The sequence below is a fragment of the Syngnathoides biaculeatus genome, chromosome 16, assembly GCF_019802595.1.
Source record: "Syngnathoides biaculeatus isolate LvHL_M chromosome 16, ASM1980259v1, whole genome shotgun sequence".
Lineage (NCBI taxonomy): Eukaryota > Metazoa > Chordata > Actinopteri > Syngnathiformes > Syngnathidae > Syngnathoides > Syngnathoides biaculeatus.
The window spans coordinates 24,072,877-24,093,596 of record NC_084655.1 but is presented as its reverse complement, the minus strand read 5'-3'; the positions used below and the strand labels follow the sequence as shown (position 1 = coordinate 24,093,596).

Below are 20,720 nucleotides of genomic sequence, written 5' to 3'. Positions count from 1 at the left end.
TCAGTATCTGATTGGTCAGAAGGAAGGAAAGCTACAGGAAGTAATTCAGACCCAAACGCGTACCCGTCACAACATTTCATTGCTTTGGTAACCAGCTATTTGTATTATTTGTAAGTGGCTATATGTCACTTAGATATTTTAAACATGCAATAAAGGGTTTTAGAATGCCAATAATGTATTTCGGAAAGTTCATTCCCCAGTATAGTCTAATTACGCAACAATTTGTCCCGTTAGCGCATACGTCACACAATTTGCGTCATTACCCGAATAAAAAAAAACAGATCAAAACAGAACGGAGGGTGTCCGTGCGTTATTAGTTGCACTTGAGAGTGGATTTGGTCCTTGTTGAGCGATGGAAGAAAAGATAAAGCAAGAGTTGGGTACAGCCGTGCTAAAGTCAGCCGGCCACAGCGGAGGTGGATGCATCAGCCAGGGCCAGAGTTACCTGACCGACACCGGCAAAGTCTTCGTCAAGATCAACCACAAGAGCCAGGTAACCCCTCACCTGTTTCCAACTCCGCCGGTGCGCTTTCCTAACCACACCTCTGCAGGCCAAGTTAATGTTTGATGGAGAAATGGCCAGTTTGGAGGCCATCATCAAAACAGGAACCATCAAAGTGCCCAAACCGGTCAAGGTCATCGACTTGGACACTGGAGGTTGCGTCTTTGTGATGGAGCATCTGGACATGCGAGGCCTGAACAAGTGAGGCCACTCTCACCGTGTTGCATTTAAAAAAATGATCAGAAGCGAACCCTTTTGAAACCTGGTTGTACTTGTGCAGATACTCCAAGCAGCTTGGAGAGCAGCTGGCCGATCTTCACCTCCACAACAAGCGACAGCTGCAGAAAGTTAGCAAAGAGCAGCACACAGTTGGTAACGCGCCCAAATTCTCATTCTTTCATCGCAAATATTGGCCAGTACTGTCATATTCCCCGGAATACCACAAAGTCAACTTCAGAATTGAGGTTGGGTGATGCCATTAAAAATAAACATCGAGGAAGCACAACTATCGCTATTTATTTCTTGTGTAGGAAAGATTGCGTTGAAAGTTCTGAACTGCCTGAAATATTGGCCGGGGAGTTTGTTTGTCCGACCGCAGAACGTTTATGTGAGCCCATGTGTTTATTTGCAAAGAAGAGGCCTTTATTTGCACAAATTCTTGTCTGGACTGGCAGCTTTTTGAACCCTCACGCAACTACACTGGCTTCTTGTGCGTGGGTAAGAGATCACGCGGGTTTCCGTCGCAACGAGTGTTTATTGAAGTCCGACGACACCCAGCGAACGGCTGCTCTAGACCGCCGCGGGTAAAAAAAAAACTAGAACGACCTACATCAGTCATTCCCAAACACTGTGCCGGGGTACAATAGTGTGCCGTGAGCAGTTATCCAATTTTATGTAATTGCTAAAAAAAAAAAAAAAACATTTATTTCCAAGAAATAATGTATCTTTATTCATCTATTTATGCCAGTGAGGCACAATGACAGACAGAACAAAGCAAACAAAAAAAAATCCTCTTCTATTAGATGGCAGGAAGTACATACAGTAATAAATCAATCCATTTTTGGTGACATTTACTTTTGTTGGTGTGCCGTGGGGTTTTTCAATTGTAAAATATGTGCCTTGGCGCTATAAAGGTTGGAAATCACTGACCTAGATAACACAGATAAGGGACCGACGCATAACACCTAGAAGAGGCGAGACAACCAATAATCTACTGTAGGCGTTTATTTGATTTATTTGTACAAATACTTTAGTTTTACTCCTTAAGCACTGGGAATTTATTTGATGCAAAACCTTTTTTCTACCTGTGTATAAACTTGTGGTTTCCAACGAACTCAGCTGCAGAGAGTAGCAGGTGTTTATTTCTGCAAATACTTTGTGTTTGCGTATTGTTGCGTGTATGTTGTACGTACTCGACAAGTAGGAACACTTTCTGAAGCGACGCAGCCTTGAACGAGATGAATTGATCTGTGCAAACAGGAAAAGGAGCCGGGCAGTCTGAGGGGGCTTTCGTGGACAAATTTGGCTTCTTTACCTGCACGTGCTGCGGCTATATACCGCAGGTAAACAAGTGCCGCAAAGCAGATAAACCCCGTGGCCACTTTTCAAGCTGTCAAATTGTTTGAAGCAGCATTACCGTGGCTTCTAGTTCTCTTGTCTCTCCTAGGACAACGAATGGCAGGACGACTGGGTGACATTTTACACTCGACAGAAGCTCGAGTGTCAGCTGAACACGCTGGAGAAGTCCAACGGCGACAGAGAGGTCAGAGAGCTTTGGGCGGCGCTGCAGGTACGCCGGATTTACTATTTTCCAAGCGAGACGTTCATTTGAGAGCGGGCCTTTCTTTGTGCAATTGCTTATGTATTGACAGGGCGCTGTCTGATTACAGCCACGGAGACAATCGGCAGTGGCTATTTGCAGATGATATGGTAATTGAAGATGTATTTGAAAGGAGGTCCCTATTTTTTCTCAAGTCATAAAAGCTGGCTTTCCATCTACGCAATGATCACAATGATGTTTATTTGAAGTGCATGCTTGTGTTTGGACTTGCTGTCTTTCTATATGCTCAAAAGCAATGAGGTCGGTGTGCACTAGTGAAGCGAAGCGTGTCCGTTAACAGCTGAAGATCCCGGAGTTCTTTCAAGACACGGAGGTGGTCCCCGCGCTCCTCCACGGCGACTTGTGGGGCGGCAACGTGGCAGAAACCAGCGAAGGGCCCGTGATCTTCGACCCCGCTTCTTTCTACGGCCACTCTGAGTACGAGCTGGCAATCGGCGGCATGTTCGGAGGCTTCGACGGCTCCTTCCGCTCCGCCTACCACGGCAAAATTCCCAAGGCGCCCGGCTTTGCGAGGAGGAACCAGCTGTATCGACTCTTCAACTACCTGAATCACTGGAACCACTTTGGAGATGGCTACAGGGGCTCGTCGATAAGTGTGATGAAGGACCTGCTCAAGTGATTGCACTCAGCTACCTTCCATGGAATGCTTCAGTCATAAAAGACTTTGCATACTATAGCAATGTAGTAAGAGTAAAATGTACAGATCAATTGTCTTTCCATTGGAGTTTGTTTGTTTATTCCATAAATCTCTTGTTTTAAAATAGTAATGAAGTCAAACAAATAAGTGTAGTTTTTGTGGGTGTGCTGGCTGAATGTCTTGGAAAAATCTTCACGTTCTCGTGCCAATGACACGCAAACGCGTAACATCACAGAGATCAAAGACATCCACGGCTATCGTTGGGGAAACATAAACATACGAGCATCTCTGGAAAAGTCATGAACACGAGCAAGGTGAGCATTTAGAAACTCAAATAACGTAATGCGAGCGTCTCGGTGTCCAGCCACAACATTCTTTGGCGTGGTTTCGCTTCCGGGGTCGTCGTTGCAGGAGCATGCGTCGCAACCTCTTGCGAGCTGAGCCGTTTCGCTTGCCGTACCAGGGCAGGGCACTTGTCACAAAATGCGCTAGCCCTTGCTGGCTCAGCTTGACGATGAAAAGAGTTGAAGAAAAACTAGCCGTAGCCATTTTACAATTGTTTAACATAGTCACGCAATTATTCCCTCGATGATCCAGCGCGTAATACGTGCATGAACGCATACGCAAGGACAGTAACGCATCCCAAATTATGTTTACTCGCCGCGAATGCTAAAGAGCTAGCTTCTCCACTGCAGGCAGCCTACGCTAGCTCTCTAAAACGTGAACAAAATGGCTTCATTGAGGACCCAAGTTGCGTGTTCGGGCGATGTGGGAAGCGAAACGATGAACTCCGAGGCAGAGGTCGACTGCGGGCGTGATGCGACGGAGATGGAGTCGGGAGGAGATCGTGACGGTGTTCTGAAAACGTGTGTGTTGGAGGGCTTCGCCGAGCGGGACCTGATCCAGGCTCTCATCGCCAGCCTGCCGGACGTCCACGGGGAGCTGACGAGCAGGGAGGCCGCCACGGAGAAGTTTCAGGGTCAGCATCACTCGCAATCAACCGCAGCACTGTTTCCCAACATGGAAACAAAAAAGGCTGCATTGGATTTTGTCTAAATATCACATTAACTTCTCACAAGTGGGTAATCTTGGCCCATTTAATGTCACACAAGGAAGTTTTGCTGACTTATTCTCTTATTTGCTAAAAAAAAAAAAAAAAATCATCGTTTTGCTTTCGTGGTGCTCCTGCCAAAGTGATTTAAAAAAAAAAAATGACATTTTAGTCCCAAATAACTACATTGAACAGATTAGCCCAGTTTTTTTAGGTTTTTTTGGGGAGTGTTTTGCTGCCATCTTGTGGCGCCTATAGCTAGTTACAAGCCTTAATGAGTGGGTGTCAATGATTTGCATGATTTTTGGTGCCTGTGCTGTGAAATAGTGCTGACCTCGTCTCAATTTACTCACAGACTGACTTAGTGTGAAATGTGGAGTTGGCCAAAATCCATCCCAGTGGTGTTTAAACCTGCTGACCCAAAGTCCCATCGTCAATGTCTTATCTTACTCCGAACTTATAGATTGTGTGTTTTTTAATCATTTTTTTTCTGTCTGTCTGTCTGTTGTTGCAAGTGAGCAGATTTTTTTTTTAGACATTTAGCGGGTGTTGTAATGCTGTCATTGTTTCCCCCACCGCGCTTTTGCCTGTGACTCTCAATTCGATGATGTTCCACGATGGCCGCGTCCTCTCAACAGACACGCTCAGCCAGTACCAAGATCAGCCTCATCTACTGGACCCACACTTGGGTAAGTTTAAAAAAAAAAAAAAAAAAAAGGGGGGGGGGCAACATCCAACAGCAATCCATTTCCAATGCATTCCTTTTGTTTTAGAGTGCATGGTGAACACGTTACTGGAGTACGTGAGGCGTGAGGACTGCCCTCCTTCCTTGCTTCACTTGAGCTTCAAGTTCCTTTACGTCATCTGCAAGGTGGGTCCGACGTGGCTCTCGTTTGTCGGGTCTCAAAAATACACACCAAGAAAATGCAGATGAGTCCCAGTTGCTTAGAACTCCAGTGAATACTCGGTTCTCGAACAAATCGGTTTTTGGATGAAAATTTCGAGATTTTTTTTTGCTTCTGTTTTTCGAACGAAAATTGGTACTCGAATGCCCCCGACAAAACCCCGAAATAACGTCACGTGCGCGGCCGGACCAGCTGATCCATGACACGCTTTGTTATCTGTACGCAGACGTGTTCCGGTAGGTCCATTTACTGACCGTTTTTTCTTCCGAATGAGGACGATTGACCCCCTGTCATGGCTCCAAAGACGTTACACTAGATAAGTTCTTCTGGAAGAGAAAAGAACTTCCAGGGGGCGAGTCACCCCCACCAAAGAGTTTTCATGCAGTAGTTGATAGTTTTGGATTGCTTTTTTTCTTGTGAACTTTAATAATGCTGTGTTCCATTAGCATTTCTGCATTTTTGTTTCGGTTCAAAGATTTCGTTAACTTGAGTTATGAGTTTTGTTTTTTTTTTTGCTCCCCCCCGCATCATTGTTGTTTAAAGTTATTCTGCACTTTTGTTAATAAAAAAAAAAAGTTGACATGGCTGGGGGCCGAGTTGCAACAGATACGGCAAGGCACTTCCTTCTACTACTAAAGCATACATTCAAAGCAAAAAATAAATATATTTCTGAAATCATTTTATCATATAAAGTACATAACCCTGTAGTTGTATTTCTACTGCGCATTTTATTATCAGGAAAAGCTCCCAAAAAATGTTTTAAAAAGCCAAACATTTAAGGCTCGGAATGCATTATTTCTTTTTCCATTCATTGTAATGGGAAATAGCGATTTGGTTTTCGAACAAATCCCTTCTGGAACGGATTGTGGTCGAGAATCGAGGTTGTACTGTAAATGTATTGTCGCTTCTGCCCAGGTGAGGGTCTACAAAATCTTCATGCGGCGTTTTCCTCACGAGGTCGCCGACGTTGAACCTGTGCTGGAACTGCTGTCCAAGCAGGACCCGACGGACACGGAGGTCCCGGCAACACAAGATCGCCTTCTTGTCGTTTTGCGGCGCAGACAACATTGTTTCTGACAAAATCTCTCCTCCTTGTAGACGTGGTGGACACGTTACATTCTGCTGCTGTGGCTGTCCATGACCTGCCTGACGCCCTTCGACCTTTCTCGCCTCGACGGCAATCTGCAGTCCGAAGATGGTCGGGCCAGGGAGCCCATCATGGACCGCATCCTCGCAGTTGCTAAGGCAAATAGAACAGATTCGAACGCGCGACTATCTGCCGCTGCGGCACAAAGTTCAAGAGAAACGTCGTCAAATCAATAACTCTGTTTGCAGTCAGCAAATTTCAAGAGATTTGAATGCGAGGACCATTTAGAGCAGGGGTCTCAAACTGGCGGCCTGGGGGTCATTTGCGGCCCGCGAGACGATATTTTATGGCCGCCACCTTCATATGGAGTTTGTTTGTATGGCCATTGAGTTTTTTTTTGTTTTTGTTTTTGTTTTTTTACGAATGGCACTTTCACGGGGTTGTGTGCAGAGTTGACAAACCTACCAATCACGGTGGGGTAAATGGCTCTCAGACGCGTGACATCGATACGAGCGGGGAAACATTTTTCATTGAATGAAATTTACAGTAATGTTGCCATGGAGGGTTTTATTAGTAGTTTTGCACACAATTCGTTTACACCAACGTGCTTGCTTATCTGTGTTAAAAATCTAAAAATACATTTGAGAAGATTGGATTTTTTTTTTTATTTAAATTGTCTCTCAGTGTCAACAATTGCTGTTTTTTTTTTTTTTTCTCCATTGGGGTAACTTGGGATTGGGATGACTAAGAGGTCATTTTAAAAAATTATATCAAAGCGAATGAGAGCAAGCAAAGATAAATGAAAAACGTCTTTACACCTGTTGAAGGCTTCCCAATAACGACAGAAGAAAACAAATTTTGTTCTGACTTGGGGTTCTGTTGTGCGTATGCTCATAATTTGGGCTCTGTAATACATTTCCGGATGTGTATTTTATTAACTTTTTAAAACCATTCATATTTAAACTAGGGAATGAAATGGTCACCGTTTATTTTCTGATGGTAACGGCAGCCTTTTTTTTTTTTTTGCAGTCATATCTTGGCGTCAGCGATGGTTGCCGGCTTGCTGCAGCCGTGTTGGTGTCCAAGTAAGACTTTTTTCGCGACCGACTCTTTTCTATACTAAAGACGAATTCACAGACTTGGATGCCTTTCAACTGTTCAACTGTGTTGTGTTCATGCGCCTTCGCATCACAGGACAGCACTGAGCTCCCCAGAAACGACTCGTTCTGTGCGCGCGCGCGCGCCGTAATGTCAAAGGTCACGTGTGTCCGTTTTCCCCTTCTGTGGTCTTCACAGGTTCATGACACGGCCCGATGTGGTCAAGAAGTACCTTGCAGACTTCCTGGACTGGAGCCTCGCCACCATATCCCAAAACAACGACCAGTCCCTGGACTCTATCCGGGTGCTAGATGGCGCTCTTCAGTCCCTGGTAAACACGCTTACACGTTTGATTGCGCACACACACGCGCGTCTGTTTAACGCCAAGCGCTCAAAAAAAATTGCAAAGTTACTGTCTCAGGCAAGTATGCAGTTACACCTTCATTTTTTTTCGGAATTGTTTTTCCAGCTATATTAATAACTCATCTGCGATGTCTTTTCATCAAACTGCTCTTAAGATGAAGAATTATGCACACTCTGGTACACAAATGCCTTATGAAATTAGTGTAAATTAATGAATGGTATAATTTATGGGCGGCACGGTGGGTCAGCCGATAAAGCGTTAGCCTCATAGCTTTCAGGACCCGGGTTCGATCCCGGCGCCGCCTGTGTGGAGTTTGCATGTTCTCCTCGCGCCTGCCTGCGTGGGTTTCCTCCCACATCCCCAAAAACACGCAACAATAATTGGACACTCTAAATTGCCCCTCGGTGGGATTGTGAGCGTGGCTGTCGTCTGTCTTCACGTGCCCTGCGATTGGCTGGCAACCACTTCAGGTTGTACCCCTCCCCCTGTCCGTTGACAGCCGGGATAGGCTCCAGCACTCCCCGGGACCCTCGTGTGGATAAGCGGCAAAGAAAATGGATGGATGGCATAATTTATTAATTATAGAAAGGGCAAAAAAAGTGACAAAATTGCAGAAATCGTCGAACGCAGGATGCTCAATTTTTCATTTGGTGGGTGGGGACGCACTCCAGAGAACCAACTACCTGTATTTGGATCGAAGAATTTTTCCGTCAAGCAATGCGGAGCAGTCGCATGCGTCAAATTTAAATTCATCGGCGAAGTTGTCAAGTGTTAAGTGATGTTAGTCATGCGTCAAGAAAGTCAATAGAAGATGCGGAAAACTTGAATAACACGTTCCTTAAACGTCTCTTCAAGCCGTGAGGCGTTCAAGCAATTATCGTATGCATTGGTTCGCTTTTCTGCTGTGGACTTTGCGGTCACCTGATACAAATGATAAAGATCCACATATGTAACATTATTATTATTGCTATTCTAATTTTTTTTTTTTGCGTGAAATGATTAAACAAGCATATTTTGTGTTCTAACAGGCAATGCTGTTTCAACATGGCAAGCGTGAGGACCTCTTACAGCACGGTAGGTTTATGTTGGGGGCGCAAGTATTTGGACCTTGACAGACTTGTACAAATTTGTCATTGTATGGATTTGAAACATTAGCAATGAACAAATTCACTGCTGTGGACATTTACATTCGTCAATTAGATTCTAACCGTTTGCTGCCATCAACGTATATATTTGTCAAGTGCGTTTTTCAGCGGGTCGGTGTGCAAGAAGGTCTCCCCTAGCTCTTCTGTGAGATTCCGTTTTGTTAACCACTGCAGTGACAAACAGGTCCCTGTAGATGGCAACGTAGCGTCGCCCTGTACTTGAGGTCACCCCACCCAACTTTAGATTTGTTGACGATAATGATTCACGGCTGAATCTTGGCTTGTCGCCTCAATTATGATGGGGAGAATTGCCAACTCGTTGGAAGTTGAACAAGTTTGTGTATCTGAGCCTTAAACAGAATATGTATATGTATGGTATACGTGCAGTAGGAGAGAAAATTCCTGTGCTTGGTGGATTGAGCGAGGAGTGCCATGTGAAAAAGCAACTCGAGCCACGCGCTTAGTCAGTGTCATTTCCTACGTTGCATACCTGTAATTCTTTTTTTCCATCAAAAGTCCTTTCTCAGCCTTATTTTTGTTGTTTTACAGTTTGAGGTTTCCCCAAAGCAAGCATATCCATGTCCAATTATGAGTCCTGCCTCAATTTTGTTCATTTTTTTTTTGTTTTGTTTTTGTTAATAGAAGTAGTTTGTTGTCGTTTGGCGGATGTTTGCGTTCCACCGACTTGCTTTCTAGCTGGCGTGCATCGGCTTTGTTCCGTTCGGTTGCCGTAGCCTGTGGTAACGAACGAAGATTTGTCAATTCAAATAATTTCGTCGAGAGGGGATATTTGCACGCAGACAGGTTAGCTGTCTCTCCAAATCAGTGGGTGGGGGAAGCATTTTCCTGTTTTTATAAAGTCCACCTCGGGCCATGATAAGATGAGACAAAGACCTACGGTATGATATGATATGATATGATATATATCGAGCGTTTGAGGCAGTACGGTGAGCTAGTGGTTAGTAGAGTCGGCTCAGTTCCTCCTCTGTGGGATTTGGACATTTGCCCAAGTACCCGGTGAAGACCTGCGCAAGGACGAGTTCTCGTTAGATTCATGTAGGACTTCAAACTGTCCCCACTTTTGATAGGGAATTGTTGTTTTGTCTTTATGTTTACATTGAAATGCTCTGCACCCCTGTTGTAAATGAAAACGCTTTACAAAGAATGAAATATGGTCCATTCCTGTATGCGTCCATTTGATAACGCCGACTTTTTCGTCCTTGTTAGTTTCTAGAGTTTTACGGTGCCTGGAAGAAAATCAACTCTCGGAGAGCAGCCAGGCCACGCTGAGGAAGCTCAACGTCAAACTGATCCAGCGACTCGGCCTCACCTACCTGAAGCCTCGTTTGGCCCCGTGGAGGTGAGCTGTCAACCCAAACCCGCTATTTAAAATAAATAAATAAATAAATAAATTCACGTTCCAAATGGATTATATTGGCACATTTCAGGTACCAGAGAGGAAGCAGGTCCATCGCATCAACGCTTTTGACCAGTCGAGCCGCAGAGTCGGTGAAAGGGACGACACAAGAGGAGGAGGATTATGACATCCCAGAGGAGTTAGAGACCGTAATCGGTGAGATTTGAGTTAAGGCCGGATGGAAATGGCCAGCTTTCAAGTGACGCCATTTTGACTGACATGGAGTCAGTAAACTGATCGCAATCCGGCCTCGTCCGTATGTGAGCACAGCGGACGGACGCACAAACGGGATTCGCCTCGTCAATGCCGACTTGACGTCACTGAAATGCACCAATTAGTTAGTGCCTAGCGAATAACGCAAATAGAAACACACAATTTAAATATAAACAACAAAAACACCAACGATCGTCGTACTGACTCCCGGAGTCAAATTCGCTGTGTGTTGGTACATACTTGGCCATGAAAGCTGATTCTGATTCTGATTCAGAGTCATCTGTCATATTTTCCAAAGAACTGCCAATATTTAACAGATTCTGCCAGGGTTTGTCAACTTGTGAGGACAACTATTCTGCTCCATGTCCATCATAAATAAGGCTCAGTGCTAGCCCGTGGCCAGTGTAGTCATGCCAATGTTGCTTCTGTTGAAATGAAATCAGCCGAGGTCGACCAGACTAAAAATTGGAAACTGAAAATAAATCATTCTTTAACACGGACGGACCTGCAGCCTAATACAAAGTACTGTAGAAAACCTTCCATTTTACTTCCCAAAATGTTCCAAATGATCTTAAAAAAACACTGAACTTTTGGAAATATCACTCAACATTTTATCCATTTAAATATTCCAGCAATACCTTCCAAATGATGCACTCACTCCTCAAGGTGACACTTTAACGCGTGGGAGGTGAACTTGAATTTGAATCAAATGTGGACTTGAAAAGTCTTCATTAAAGCTGCAAAAAGTCCTTCTGACATTTGAGTGTCCGTGCAGGAAATAACCCTCCGCTTTGTTGACGTGTTCTCAGAGCATCTTCTGGTGGGACTGAAGGATAAGGAAACGATCGTGCGTTGGTCCGCAGCAAAGGGGTACCCTTTTTTTTTTTTTTAATTTTACGTGTAAACATTCTCGCTGCTTTTTGGAGCTCTTTGAATTGAGTCTTGTGTTTGAACTCTTTCAGCGTTGGGAGAGTGACCGGGAGGCTTCCCAAGGAGCTGGCGGACGACGTGGTGGCCTCGGTGCTGGACTGCTTCCGGTCGGTTGTTGAACAACATGCGGACGTATTTTGGCGATGACGGCGGGTTTACGCGCTCTGTGTGTGTTTTCCTCTGGAAGCTTCCAGGAGACGGACACTTGGCACGGAGGCTGTCTGGCCCTCGCCGAGCTCGGCAGACGAGGCCTGCTGCTGCCCTCCAGATTAACAGACGGTAAGTCCTCAGCAGGTTCTTACAAATGTTACAAAATTCACGTTTTTATTCGCTTTCTTCAAAAAAAAAAAAGGGTCCAGATTGTCGTCAAAAACGCGCCTCTATAAACATTTAGTGTCACCTTTCCCAAACGAGGCACGCGCACACATTCAGGCCATTTATTAGGTACACCTGCACAAAGGTCTGATACCAAAAGAAAAAAACCTCGTTATCATTTATCTTAATTTAACTTTATCATCCAATAATGTGTTTTTTTTTTCTTCTAATATAGATGAATCACTCACAAGTAAATGTACCACTTCTTCAAATAAAACTAATCTCGTGCAGGTTTACCTAATGTACTTTTTCACGTCCTGTACATGACGGGTAGAGCTGTTTGACACGTTTCCCCGCTCAAGCATTTACAGTGTTTCAGTGCTTCAGTAATGTGGATGGATGTCCAATAGGCAGCAAATAGTACTTGCTTTTGCTTTTGCTTTTCTTGCTTCCTTTTCTCAAAAATACAATGAACCTCAGCAACTGGCAGCGGGTCTTAGAAACGTAGCCCGCCACAAATAGTAAAAATCCCAATAACTGATGGCCCTTAAATTGCCTCCAAATGCCACAAGTTGGTAGCTCTGGACTACTTTTGTCTAAATGAAGCTCCTCAACTTACTTCAAACTGTTTGCTTAGCACCAAGATGCCAGCTGGTAGTGGACCACTGCTGTTGCTTTGGCCTGGGCGCAAAAGGGAATAACAGAGTAGTATAATTTCCCCCGCAAGTACGAAAATGTTGACCTGTTTGCTGTCCCCTAGTCATGCGCGTTTAGCAGCAGCGTGGCCTCCTCCTCGCAGGCCGCGCTGCCGCTTTTGCTCTCTTCCTCGCTTTGTACACGTTGGACTTAGCTAGGCCGCGGTCCGCCCGTTTCACGCCCGACGTCTTGGGCCCGCCGTCGTGTTTACTGTTTTTCGTTGAGCTCGAATCTTCCTCTGTTCGACGGGCTTGCTCAAAGTCACGCACGTAGGCGGCCGAGCCGGCGACGGCGAGTTGACAGAGCGCCAGCGCCGCCGTTTGCCTTTGGTCACGGGCTTCTTCATCTGTGAGGTCGGCGTCTTCTGACGTGCCGGCGTGAGGAGAGCGCAGGCTGAGATTGAGCGGCATCTCCGCACCGCCCGGCCCCTCGGTGTTCGAGGCGTCACAATTTCTCGTCGAGAGGTTAAGCGGTGCCGGTGCGCTTCTGTTGTCCTCGTCTTCCTTTTCGGAGTTGGCGGCCGTACAAAACTCAGACACGCCGGGATACGCGCCTCTCTCAGATGATCTGTTAAAGAGACCAACGCAGGAATTAAGATGATTGCTAAGGAGGTCAAAAATATCAATTCTTCTACCGTGTTCCCTGCCCAAATCGCGGTTCATCGTTAATTTTTTTTTTTTTTTTTTTTTTTTTTAGAGAAATGAAGACAGTATAATGTATATACAGAATACACAAAACTTTATCGGGTTTCAGTCTTTCATAAAATCTGTGACATTGTTTTTTGCACAAGTATGCATGCTTGTCCTCACCCCGACCGGCTAACATTCTATAAAGCGGTGGACAGACGGCCATCGATCGTGACTGGGATCATTTCTTACCTTGCGTCCACAAGCAGCGTCCCTAGCTGCAGCAAGCTCTCAGCGGTGTCCTTGCGCCTGCTGTCGGTCTGCATGTTTTGCTCCACCGTCGAGGGCTGGCGCTCTTGCAGGCCGGTGTCTCGCGGCGCTTCCTCGCCCTCCTTCTGGGTGATTTGCGCGTGACCGGGTCTGTCAGGGGAGCCCAGAGCGGAACAGCCCTCCTTCGGGCTCAGCCTGGTCTCCTTGTCGCCACTTTGCCTGAGCTGCGCTTGTTCCGTGAAATGATTGTGACCGGGTCGCATGTATAAGTTGTAATCTTCAGAAGGGAAGGTCGGCCCGTACCAGTCCAAAGGAAGATATCTGGAGAGCTCGTGGGGTGCGTGCGGGTTGCAATGAAATTGCTGCCCCGAGTGGATCGGGTGACCGTATTGGTACGAGTAAGGGGCGAAGAGTGAAACTGGAGGCGGGGCAATGGCGTGTGGCACCACCGGCCTCGGGGGATCCCCAAAGTCAAGACGCAAAGGAGAACAGTTAGTGTCGTTTGCAAAATGGCTTGCAGGTCGGTAGTAAGAAGAGTAGAAAGGCGTGAAATAAGGATTGTAATCCGGCCCCAAGGCAGCGGGGAACGGATTGACGGTCCACGGGAACGCTGGCCGCTCGAAGGCGGGAAGGGGTGGCCGAGAAGCGTCTGGCGGCGGCACGGACGACTTGACGGCTTCTGGCTCATGCCGGTTGGGCGCCACCTGGGAGAAGGCAGACGGGCGGGGCAGGGACTGCGGCTCCTTGGCTGGAACGTTGCCTTCCTTCTCCACCACCGGACTGTCATTCTCAACGTCGACCTCTTCCGCCTCATGGCTCATCTCCTCTGTGTTCTCCTCTTCCGATTCCTGTCGGACCGGAACTTCCCGCGAGCCGGCGGCGTCCGTAGGTTTCACGGGGAGGGCCTTCGTCACGGCCTTGACCTGCCGAGTCACCTGGCCGTTTTTCTGCATCATCAGGGAGATGGAGTTTTTGCACAGGTTGTATTTCATGTGGTTGAAGAGGTGGGACTTTTCGTTGCAGGTGAAAGGACACTGGAAACATTGGTACTTGAACGGCTTCCCCGGCGGGCGAGGAATGTAGTGAGGCCTTTTAGGCTTGCGTTCCTGAGCGGTGGCCATTGCAGTCCAATCCCTAATTGGGGAAAAAAAGAAATCATATCCAAAGTCAGAATCTTTGTTGGTGTCACAGGCACTTGAAGGGGGAGCATATTGGGTCAAAAATTATTATTTCTATGCAATAAATCAGAAAGTGTGTAAATATAATATAACAGGGTTTTTTTTTTTTTTTTTTTTTTTAGCAAAATAGGTTTTTGAGTTGGCCGGTTATATTTCAGCAACAGGTGGAGCCACCACCCCGTTTCTATTCATCTATTCTATCCATGCAGAAATGGCAAATGCAGGGGGGAAAAAAGAAAGTCGTACGTTCAAAAGTCACACTACAACCTCGCTTTGTTTTTTTTTTTTTTTTTCTATTTGCTGAAAAGTTTCACCCTGGCCAAAAGGCATTGGGAAATATTTGTTTTGACAAATAGCAGCGTTTGAATAGTCACTCCAAAATCTCTAGCCGCCCCAAAACTTTGCACCCTCAGGCTAATGTATTTCTACAAACGGGTTAGTTACCAAACAGAGACACGGTTGAATATGCAAATATGTATGCATGCTGTGCATTTGCATAGGTGCACTCTTGTCTTTCTTGCAGTTTTGTCTGGTTGGGGGCTGCGTAAAATGCACCCGCCGGTTGTTCACCTGTACGCCTGTTCGGCTGTCACTCAGCCTCACCGGCGGCGCTTCCTGGCACGGACGTTTCTGAGGGCATGCCGCAACTTGCGCCTTTCCCAAACCGACTGCAGCCTGTGTGGGAAGCGGCAGACACCTGCTTCCCACGACTGCTGCACCTGCAGGATGCGCTCGGCTGACGTCGGCCAATGTCGCTGCCTGCCAGGAAAAGGCTTCATTGCGCTTTCTGTCTTTTGAGTTGTTTCCATTTATACGGCGGGACGACTTTCAGCTCGGACTTTTCGGGCGTGTGCCGAGCCGTGGCTCAGGTTGACTCGTGGAGGAACCTGCTTGTCGTGCGCTGTCGCAAGAAGTTGTCGCTCAAGTTTTGCCACTCCCCTTCTGACAACGCCAATTAGCGCTATAAAATCTTTTTTTTTGTTGTTGTTGTTGTTTTTTTAATGTAGCATATTTGCTTTATCTGCTGTACTGGTTAAAAAGCGCGGTTCATTTTTGTTGTCAATTTCAGATTTAAGGTCAATTCTATAAAAACATTTCAGGTAACTTACGTCGGACCGCCATCATCGCCATTTTGATTAATCTCCGTAATTAGTGTCGGTTCCTGTAACGCAAATATGAATCCCGCTAAAATAGTATTTACCCGCTGTGGAAGTGTCGCCTGTACCTGATGAGCAGCTTCTGAGTGGGTCAGGGATGTTTCCCCCCCTCCGGTGGCTTCAGCGTGTGCGCGGCCGTCTGTTATCCAGCATGTGTGAACCTTGCGCTATTCATATTAGTTGTGTGGTGAGTTTCTCTTTGCGAGGTGTCGTCTCTCTCCGGTGGGCGGGGCCTCAGTCCAAACAGCAGCGCCCTCGGGCAACATCAATGTACTTGATATTAGTTGAGCCTCCAGCAACGATTTGCATCATGTGCCTTCGGTCAGCCCGGGGTCCTTGCTTGGGGTCTTTTTTTTTAGCGGAGGTTGACAGTTGGAGCCTCACCACAGTTTCACTGCAACCGGTAAACACTCCGAAGTGGTTTTAAGCGGGGGGATCGGGACGAGATGCAAGTGTGGTGCAAAGTCCCTTCTGTGACAACTGGTTGACTTGCAAGTTGTACTTATTTACTATTTCCCATTGGAAACAATATAAAGGGAATGAGTTAGTTCCAGAGCGTAATCTCTGTTAAACTTTTAACTGTACAGGTAATGTTTTAACGCATCTGTAATCGCTCATCTGTAATTAAGTTGGTACAAAAAAAGTACCACAGTACCTCAACGTGAAAAACGTAACCAGCATGCAGTTTAGAATATTTTTCAAAGTGGCTGTGAGCTGTTCAGTATATTGCGAACGCATCTTCTGTTAAAAGGCAAAAATTTGCTCACTGCAAGCTGTTTAGCGGTCTTTGTCGCTGGCAGTTCATGTTTACTGTGAAATTGAATAATGACAAACAACCAAAGTCCTGGAGCAGACTGACTCCAAAAATTGGCAATATTTTGTTGTTATAAACCTCAAACAACACAAATGGAGCAGCCCACAGTGTTATTTATCTACGTAGCTTTTAGCATACTAACTGTTAATGTGGACACGTGGAAACAATTATAGATCTGCATGTATGGTTCTTCAACATACGACGACTGCACATCATTAATTTTCCTTGATATATGAAGAATCTACTGGTGTCTCGATGGGTTTGCCTCCCATCAGTCCCACGAACGCTTTGGTCCTATTCCTGCGTTTTCGTGCGCGTCACAGCAACCGGTGGACCGAGAGATCCCGCAGTGACGTTTGACTGAAGTCCTTTGTGATTTGCAGTGGTGCCGCTCATCATCAAGGCCTTGATCTACGACGAAAAAAGGGGCGCGTGCAGCATCGGCTCCAACGTCCGCGACGCGGCCTGCTACGTGTGCTGGTCCTTCGCCAGGGCGTACGATCCCAAAGAGCTCAAGCCCTTTGTCAATCAAATCGCCAGGTAAGATGAATCCATGACACAACCGCACAGAAAGAAAAGAACAAATCATGAAAAGATTAGACCCAATAGAAGAGCACGAAGCGTTTTTTGAGATGTGCTTGGAATGTAGAGAAGCTCATATTATGTCATATTGTGACAGGCGCTTTAAAAGCTTCTGGCAAATGTTTGACGTCTTTGTAAAAACTGTGATCATCTTTATCTCTCTACTTAGGAGGAACAAAAATGATGTATTCAGGGAGATGAAGGGAAAATTCTTGGTTGATTTTTCACGACCCAGAAGCCCATCGATCTTTAATGAGGTGGTCGACGGTGTGACGTTTAAATTTGTCGAACTTTTTTTGCGGTCTGAATGATTCGACTGTCGCGCGGTAACAATTATTTGTAAGTGTCGCAAAGCCGAGATGCGCGATGACGGCGCGCCGTTGAATGATTCTTTCTCAAGAGCGACTCGACGTGTTGCGACCTGCGGCCCGTGACTCGGCAGAGTCGGTTTGATCACCCGCGTGGCGGCGTCTGCGACACCCCCCCCCCCCCCATCCCCAATCTACAGGATTGCCAGGTTTCGCCTGTTGGCTTTAGGTTTCGGTCACTGTTTTTTGAAGCGGCACATTGACAAGCTGGTTCCTGCTCCATTCGATGACACGGAAAGGGAAACTGACGCACTTTTTTTTTTCTGTGGGAACGCCGCAAAGCGCTTGTCTCACAGACTCCGCCGTTTCCTGGCTTGGTCCTTGCGTATGCGCAACGACTTATCTGCTGTGTAATCAGCGCTATTTTTTGTTTTTGTCTTTCTGTTCCTCGGGCCGAGGGGCAATCGCAAAACGTCAAGCTGTCCGCTTCTCGGCACGCTTGCTGTTAGCAGAAAGCAAGCGAGAACAGGAGTAGTTTATCTTAGCACCCTCGCCCCAAAGACACACATTAATACTAGGAGCGGTAGTTGGTAAATATAGAGGGATGTGTGAGAGAGAGAGATACGAATAAGATACCGCAGGTGATCAAATTCAGTTTAGTTTTATATACACACAAAGTTTAAAAAAAGTCTGAGAGTATATTTGGTCAATGAGCTGGCAATATTTTGTTAATTTCACAGTGAGACTGGCTTTAGCATCAGTTGCTGAGCTAACAATATATTTTGTATTTCAGTATAGCCATACAAAAAATGTAAAAAAATGAAACAAAAGATGAGCTACATTGAGTTATCTAGCCGACTTAGGCTATCTTTAGCATAAGATGGCTTTCGCGTCAACAAGTTTTAGCACGAACTGGTGAGATATGGATCTAACAGATAAAGCTAAATCGATACGACTAGATAAACAGAAATAAAGTCAGAAGAAATGAATATATTTTGTCAGCTAATGTTTTTCTTTCTTTCACATTAATAGCTAAATAGCTTTAGCATCAGCTATTGAGCTTCTCATACTTCATTCATTGGGTAATAAAGTTTGGGAATTCTCTCTGTATTTTCTTGACTTTCCTCCGCAGCTCCTTGTTGGTGACAACCGTGTTCGACCGAGACGTGAGCTGCCGCAAAGCCGCCTCCGTAAGTCCCTCCTGACGTCCCGCATTGTGTGTGCTTCATTTTTAGTGATGGATTTTGGGTTTTTTCACTCTGTCCCAGGCTGCTTTCCAGGAGAACGTCGGCAGACAGGTCTGTGAGACACCATCGCCTATGACTCAGTGTTATAGCTTAACTCATTTATTTATTTATTCATCCAAAGTCTTGCATTACTAGTGAAAGCCTCCCAGAATCGCTTCGGGGCAGCGGTGAACACTAACCGCATTTCCCAACAGTCACGTCACTGAGCTAGCAATCACTTAAGTCTTTTTTTTTTTTTTTTTTTTTTTAATTCAATCACTTCACGCAGCAAAACCTCAATTATTTGTCCACAGGGGACATTTCCTCACGGCATTGACATCGCAACCGCAGCAGACTATCATGCTGTGGGGATGCGCAACCACTGCTATCTGAACACCAGGTAAGGAATTGCCACGACCGGGCCAAGGCGGGACACTCAAGCGCAGAGGGTGCAAGGCAGAGATAATATATTTATTTAGCGCATTTCATACACAAAATAACTTGAAAGTTAAAAACAATTCAATAAATAAACAAAAGCTTCACAATCTTTTACAAACATTTTCTGTGGCACTTATCCTCACCAGGGTCCCGGTAGTACCGGAGCTTATCCCAGCTATCATTAGGCAGGAGGCGCGGGGTACACCCTGAAAGCCAATCGCCTGGCACTTGGAGACAGACTCACAATCACACCTACGGGTAATTTAGAGCGTCCAATGAATGATGTGGGAGGAAAGCGGAGTTCCCGGAAAAAAGCCACGCAGGCACGGGGAGAACGTGCAAACTCCACACGCAGGGATTGGAAACCCGGTCCTCGGAACTGCGACACTAATGCTGAGAAACGAAAACTAAAATCAAAACTCTACAAATGCAGAGCAGTTGGTGTGTCAGGTTCAAAATTCCCAATTTCTTGATTTTAATTCCAGATTTCGATTTGTCATTGTTTCCTCAGTGTTTACATTGCTAGTTTTCCTGAGTACACTCAAGCCATGATTGACCACTTGGTATCCAAGAAGGTGAACCATTGGGATGGGTAAGTCATTTTTTTTTTTTTTTTGGTAATATTACAATTGCTCTCTTCAGATTATGATTTTCTCGTTAAAGTTAAATACATATTTTTCCTCATTATATTTTATCTTCTCGAACTGCAATATTGTCGTCATTGTTCCCTTTATTTTCATTTCATTTTAAGATTGTTTGTGCGCATGATCGCTTCCCGTTTTTTTAATTTTCCTTGCATTTTGTTTTTCAGCGCCATTCGAGAGCTGACCTCCAAAGCCCTCCACAAGCTGACGCCTCAAGCACCCGATTACATGGCGACTTCGGGTAAACATTGTTACCATACCGGTTCCTTTTCGGTGAACCGGTATTCGGTTCATTCTTTGGAGTGAAAGCACGCTATTCGCCTTGGAAACAAACCCTTTCTCGTGCGCTTTGCCGCAGTTCTGCCACAGTTGTTGAGCACGGCCGTGGCTTCCGACCTGCAGGGGCGCCACGGAGCCATCTTGGCGTGTGCGGAGGTGACGTACGCGCTCTACAAACTGGGCTCGCGCACAGGCAGGTAGGATGTTTAAAACTATACAACAAAAACGACATGGGGGAGGTTAATAAAGTCTGGAAAATAGTACTGCGCTGTTAGTGTAATTTCTGGCCTACAGAACACACCTGATTATAAGACTCACTCAGTATATTTGTAAAGGAAATACCATTTGGTGCATACATAAGTTGCCCCTGTGTAAAAGCCCCAAGTGCCCACATTGAAACACGAGATATTTACAAAGAAAGATGGTACACAGAAAGAATTTTCAAAGTTTTAATGCCTTAGCTTAGCTTATCATAGCAACAACATGGTAGCGTGAACAGGGCTGGCATAAAATTAAAATAAAAAAAAAAAAGCATACGGTAAAAAACAACATAAAACAGCCGCGGCAGCTACACACACAAGATGGTACCACAGCACTAATGGGGCCCGAAAAACAAAAACATACCTAAATCACTGATACGCGTCAGAAACATGCTAGTGTAGTGCTAATGCTAGCATGACGTTAACAGGGACGGTAAAAAACAAAAAAAAAAACTTACCGGTAAAAATCACTGAGACATGGCTGTGACACGGCAGCAATTCGCTAGCACGGCGATAACGGGGCCAGTTAAAAATAAAAAAAACATACCAGTAAAAGTCACTTCCTCGGCACATATATTCCGCTGGTCTCACCCACCTTTTGCGCTCGAGCGCCCCCTTGCGGCCGTTGGAAAATATGCACAAATTAGCCGCATCACCGCAATAAGCCGCAGGTTTGAAAGCGTGTGGAAAAAAAGTTGCGGTTTATGAACCAAAAATTACGGGACTTTAAGATTATAT

At 45.7% G+C, this 20,720-nt stretch overlaps 3 protein-coding genes across 8 annotated transcripts in view; 2 read left to right on the top strand and 1 right to left on the bottom strand.

Annotated features, from left to right (window-relative positions):
• Positions 1–36: 36 nt before the first annotated feature.
• fn3krp (fructosamine 3 kinase related protein) lies at positions 37–3,103 on the top strand. Its single transcript, XM_061846858.1, has 6 exons — positions 37–493; positions 552–703; positions 783–874; positions 1,982–2,064; positions 2,169–2,291; positions 2,623–3,103. The coding sequence occupies exons 1-6, from the start codon at positions 353–355 to the stop codon at positions 2,959–2,961; spliced, it is 930 nt and encodes a 309-aa protein (XP_061702842.1). The 5' UTR covers positions 37–352; the 3' UTR covers positions 2,962–3,103.
• Positions 3,104–3,429: 326 nt separating this feature from the next.
• Positions 3,430–20,720, top strand: part of tbcd (tubulin folding cofactor D) — a 42,346-nt gene continuing 25,055 nt past the window's right edge. For 4 of the 5 annotated variants that reach the window (XM_061846839.1, XM_061846838.1, XM_061846840.1 and 1 more), the window contains exons 1-20: positions 3,431–3,958; positions 4,669–4,719; positions 4,804–4,901; positions 5,851–5,952; positions 6,034–6,180; positions 7,052–7,107; positions 7,319–7,451; positions 8,513–8,558; positions 9,857–9,989; positions 10,078–10,202; positions 11,069–11,129; positions 11,222–11,296; positions 11,377–11,468; positions 16,629–16,785; positions 18,268–18,325; positions 18,404–18,433; positions 18,676–18,761; positions 19,311–19,391; positions 19,611–19,684; positions 19,802–19,919. In XM_061846839.1, coding sequence (XP_061702823.1) covers positions 3,709–3,958; positions 4,669–4,719; positions 4,804–4,901; positions 5,851–5,952; positions 6,034–6,180; positions 7,052–7,107; positions 7,319–7,451; positions 8,513–8,558; positions 9,857–9,989; positions 10,078–10,202; positions 11,069–11,129; positions 11,222–11,296; positions 11,377–11,468; positions 16,629–16,785; positions 18,268–18,325; positions 18,404–18,433; positions 18,676–18,761; positions 19,311–19,391; positions 19,611–19,684; positions 19,802–19,919 — 1,973 coding nt within the window. In that variant the 5' untranslated portion in view covers positions 3,431–3,708. Of the gene's footprint in view, positions 3,959–4,668; positions 4,720–4,803; positions 4,902–5,850; positions 5,953–6,033; positions 6,181–7,051; positions 7,108–7,318; positions 7,452–8,512; positions 8,559–9,856; positions 9,990–10,077; positions 10,203–11,068; positions 11,130–11,221; positions 11,297–11,376; positions 11,469–16,628; positions 16,786–18,267; positions 18,326–18,403; positions 18,434–18,675; positions 18,762–19,310; positions 19,392–19,610; positions 19,685–19,801; positions 19,920–20,720 lie in introns of all 5 variants that reach the window. The other variant, XM_061846836.1, reaches the window with a different exon arrangement.
• Positions 11,483–19,893, bottom strand: znf750 (zinc finger protein 750). 2 transcript variants are annotated; one of them, XM_061846852.1, is made up of 3 exons: positions 19,778–19,893; positions 13,079–14,230; positions 11,483–12,767 (listed from the first exon to the last, which is right to left on the bottom strand). In XM_061846852.1, the coding sequence occupies exons 2-3, from the start codon at positions 14,215–14,217 to the stop codon at positions 12,275–12,277; spliced, it is 1,632 nt and encodes a 543-aa protein (XP_061702836.1). In that variant the 5' UTR covers positions 14,218–14,230; positions 19,778–19,893; the 3' UTR covers positions 11,483–12,274. The 2 variants fall into 2 exon arrangements, with proteins under 2 accessions (XP_061702836.1, XP_061702837.1); XM_061846853.1 differs by lacking the exon at positions 19,778–19,893 and adding an exon at positions 15,476–15,492.

Coding starts and splice junctions, on each gene's coding strand:
- znf750 (XM_061846852.1), bottom strand. CDS start 14,217: ATGGCCACCGCTCAGGAACGCAAGCCTAAAAGGCCTCACTACATTCCT. Junction 12,768..13,078: donor ACGCTGCTTGTGGACGCAAG/GTAAGAAATGAT, acceptor TCTCTTTAACAG/ATCATCTGAGAGAGGCGCGT.
- fn3krp (XM_061846858.1), top strand. CDS start 353: ATGGAAGAAAAGATAAAGCAAGAGTTGGGTACAGCCGTGCTAAAGTCA. Junction 2,065..2,168: donor GCTGCGGCTATATACCGCAG/GTAAACAAGTGC, acceptor TGTCTCTCCTAG/GACAACGAATGGCAGGACGA. Junction 2,292..2,622: donor AGCTTTGGGCGGCGCTGCAG/GTACGCCGGATT, acceptor GTCCGTTAACAG/CTGAAGATCCCGGAGTTCTT.